The 2687-nt window shown below is 46.7% G+C and overlaps 1 protein-coding gene across 1 annotated transcript; it reads right to left on the bottom strand.

Annotated features, from left to right (window-relative positions):
- Positions 1-11: 11 nt before the first annotated feature.
- Positions 12-2681, bottom strand: LOC121918338 (inositol-3-phosphate synthase 1-like; the record flags this gene model as incomplete). The annotated part of the gene is made up of 3 exons (XM_042444401.1): positions 12-1151; positions 2354-2467; positions 2553-2681. Coding segments are annotated over 3 exons (465 nt in total), but the record flags the coding sequence as incomplete, so codon positions are not given.
- Between the last annotated feature and the right edge of the window lie 6 nt (positions 2682-2687).

Below are 2687 nucleotides of genomic sequence, written 5' to 3'. Positions count from 1 at the left end.
TGTTGCTCACACAGTGGAGGGAAAACATGGATAATTCTGGAACAGTTTGCACTCATCACCCAACACATTTCTTCCTCTCTCAGAAATAAATCCCACTTACTCCCAGTATAAAATTGCTGCCTCTATTTCTAATAAGATGATTTTTCCAAGTGACCCAACAGAGCAGTTCTTAAATCTTTCTGGTATACATTCCTCCGACCATTTCGGTCGATCTATGATTCTATGTTGGAGGGAGCAAAGGATTCCTAATGCAGGATGTGGGTCCTAGTAAATTGAAGTTTATACACATTTACAACTCAGGGATCTATAATTCCAGTAGTTCTCCATTTGAAAAACTTTTCAAAAACATGACTGATCTGTTAAAAGTGGAGATGCGGAAAAGAGAGGAGACGTAGGCAAGATTGTGCCTTCCTGCCTGGCAGAATGGGGTTGGGTTGGATTGGATGGCCCTTGAGGGTCCCTTTATGATTCTATGAGAAGTCTCAGGTCTGACTCACTGACTCAATTCATATACTAATGACTGCTTTTTCCTTCTCTTTCCAACAATCGAAAATATATTGGTTTCCATTGCAATACAAATAAAATTCAGTTAAGTTACGAAAAATTTCACAGAACCCAGGAAAGGTCCCATTTTTGGTCTGCAGCAGTGATCTGGAAGCAAGTGATTTGAATTCAGGGCCCAGATTTGCAACATTCCCCCTTTTGGAAGGAATACAAATCCCCAAAACCCCAGCACCAATCTGGCAGCAACTGGACTCAAGGCCCAGAGATTTACAATACTCCCCTTTTTTGGGGGGGACTACAAATCCCAGGACCCTCCAGCTGCCACAGCCGTGCTGGCTGCAAGATACTGGGAGCTACAGTCCCCCCAAAGGAAGCATTGGAAAGCTCTAGGCTCCAAGTTCAAATTGGTTGCTGCTTCCGAATCATCACCTGAGCAAATTCTCAATGGCGGCCCGTTGGCGGAAGAGGGCGTTGACCACAGGAGCCCCTTTGGGGACGAGGGGGGCTTTGCAGAGGAAGCTGAGGAGAGACAAAACGCTGTGGAGGGGCTGCGGATCCCCCTCGCCTTCAATGCCCACCCGGATCCGTTGGCAGAGTTCGGCCAGAACCACCAGATCCAGGATGATGGGAGCAGCCAGCAAGGAATCCTGTGGAGAAAAGCAGGCACAGTTTCCAGCAGTGAAATGGGGAGGGGGGTGTCATTCTGCTCTCAGAATTTGCACCCAGTCCCCAAGCTTGGCTTACTTGATCAAGCTTACTTGACCAAAGCTGAATGGAATGGCACTATTACTTCCCTTGATCTGGACACTATACTTCCATTGAGGCAGCTTAGAATCGCACTGGCCTTTTTAGCTGCCGCATCGCACTGTTGACTCATGTTCAACTTGTGGTCTACTTCGACTCTTAGATCCTTTTCACATGTATTGTGGCAAGCCAAGTGTCCCCCATCCTACATCTATGCATTTCATTTTTTCTACCTAAATGCAGTATCTTACATTTCTTACTGTTGCACTTCATTTTGTTAGTTTTGGTCCAGCTTTCTAATCTATTCAAGTCATTTTGAATCTTGATCCTGTCCTCTGGGGTATTAGCCACTCCTCCTAAGTATGCTCCCAATTCTGTCATCCAAGTCATTGATAAAGATGTTGAATAGCTCTGGGCCCAGGACAGAGCCCCACTGGACACCCCACTGGTCACTTCTCTCCAGGATGAAAAGGAGCCATTGCTGACCATCGTTTGGGTTCGGCCAGTCAACCAATTCCAAATCCATGTAACAGTTGCCTTGTCTAGCCCACATTTTACAAGCTTGTTTGCAAGAATGTCATGGGGAATCCTGTCAAAAAGCCTTACTGAAATCAAGATATACTATATCCACAGCATTCCCTTCATCTAACAAGCTGTTAATTTTATCAGAAAAAGAGATTAGATTTGTCTGTCATAACTTCTTTCTCTGAAACCCATGTTGACCCTTTGTGATTATGGCATTGCCTTCTAGATGTTCACAGACTCTCTGTTTAATGATCTGCTCTAGAATCTTTCCTGGTATTGATGTCAGACTAACTGGACGGTAATCGTTGGGATCCTCTTTCCCCGCTAATACCTTTCCCCTCCTCCAGTCTGCTTAGAACTTCTCCTGTTTTCCAACCATCCTCAAAGATGATCCTTGGGGTCCCTTCCAGCTCTAAGATCCTATTGTATGGCATTACAAAGATTCAGTTCACCCAGCAGTACTGGGCACAAAAAGACTCCATTCAAGTGAGTTAGCAGGGAATGGAAATGAAATAATATGGATTTTCAGGATAGGGATGTTGGAGGATTTTTGCCACCAACAAATGCCCTCCGCACCCACCTCGCACACGTTGTGGATGACAATGGTGTTGGTGCCACCCAGGGCGATCTCGGACGTGTACTCATCAAGTGCCCGCTTGCTGTCGCCAACGTATGGCACGTACTTGATCACCACCTGTCCAGGGACAGTCCAAAATCAGATCAGAGAAAATCCCCCCCATTTCCTTCCCCTATTGTCCACCCCAAGTCTCCCCACTTACGCAGTGGTCCGGCCGCTCCCCTGGCCCAAAGAGCACTGGGTTCGAATGCACCATGTCGTCCACCACATTGCTCTTGGAGACCTCCTTAGAGCGAAACTGGGCCGGAGCTGAGAGATTGCGCCCGTCGTTGTTGCC

The sequence above is a fragment of the Sceloporus undulatus genome, unplaced genomic scaffold (genome assembly GCF_019175285.1).
Source record: "Sceloporus undulatus isolate JIND9_A2432 ecotype Alabama unplaced genomic scaffold, SceUnd_v1.1 scaffold_9005, whole genome shotgun sequence".
Lineage (NCBI taxonomy): Eukaryota > Metazoa > Chordata > Lepidosauria > Squamata > Phrynosomatidae > Sceloporus > Sceloporus undulatus.
Note: the sequence above shows the minus strand (reverse complement) of the source record. Positions and strands in the feature narration are given on the sequence as shown.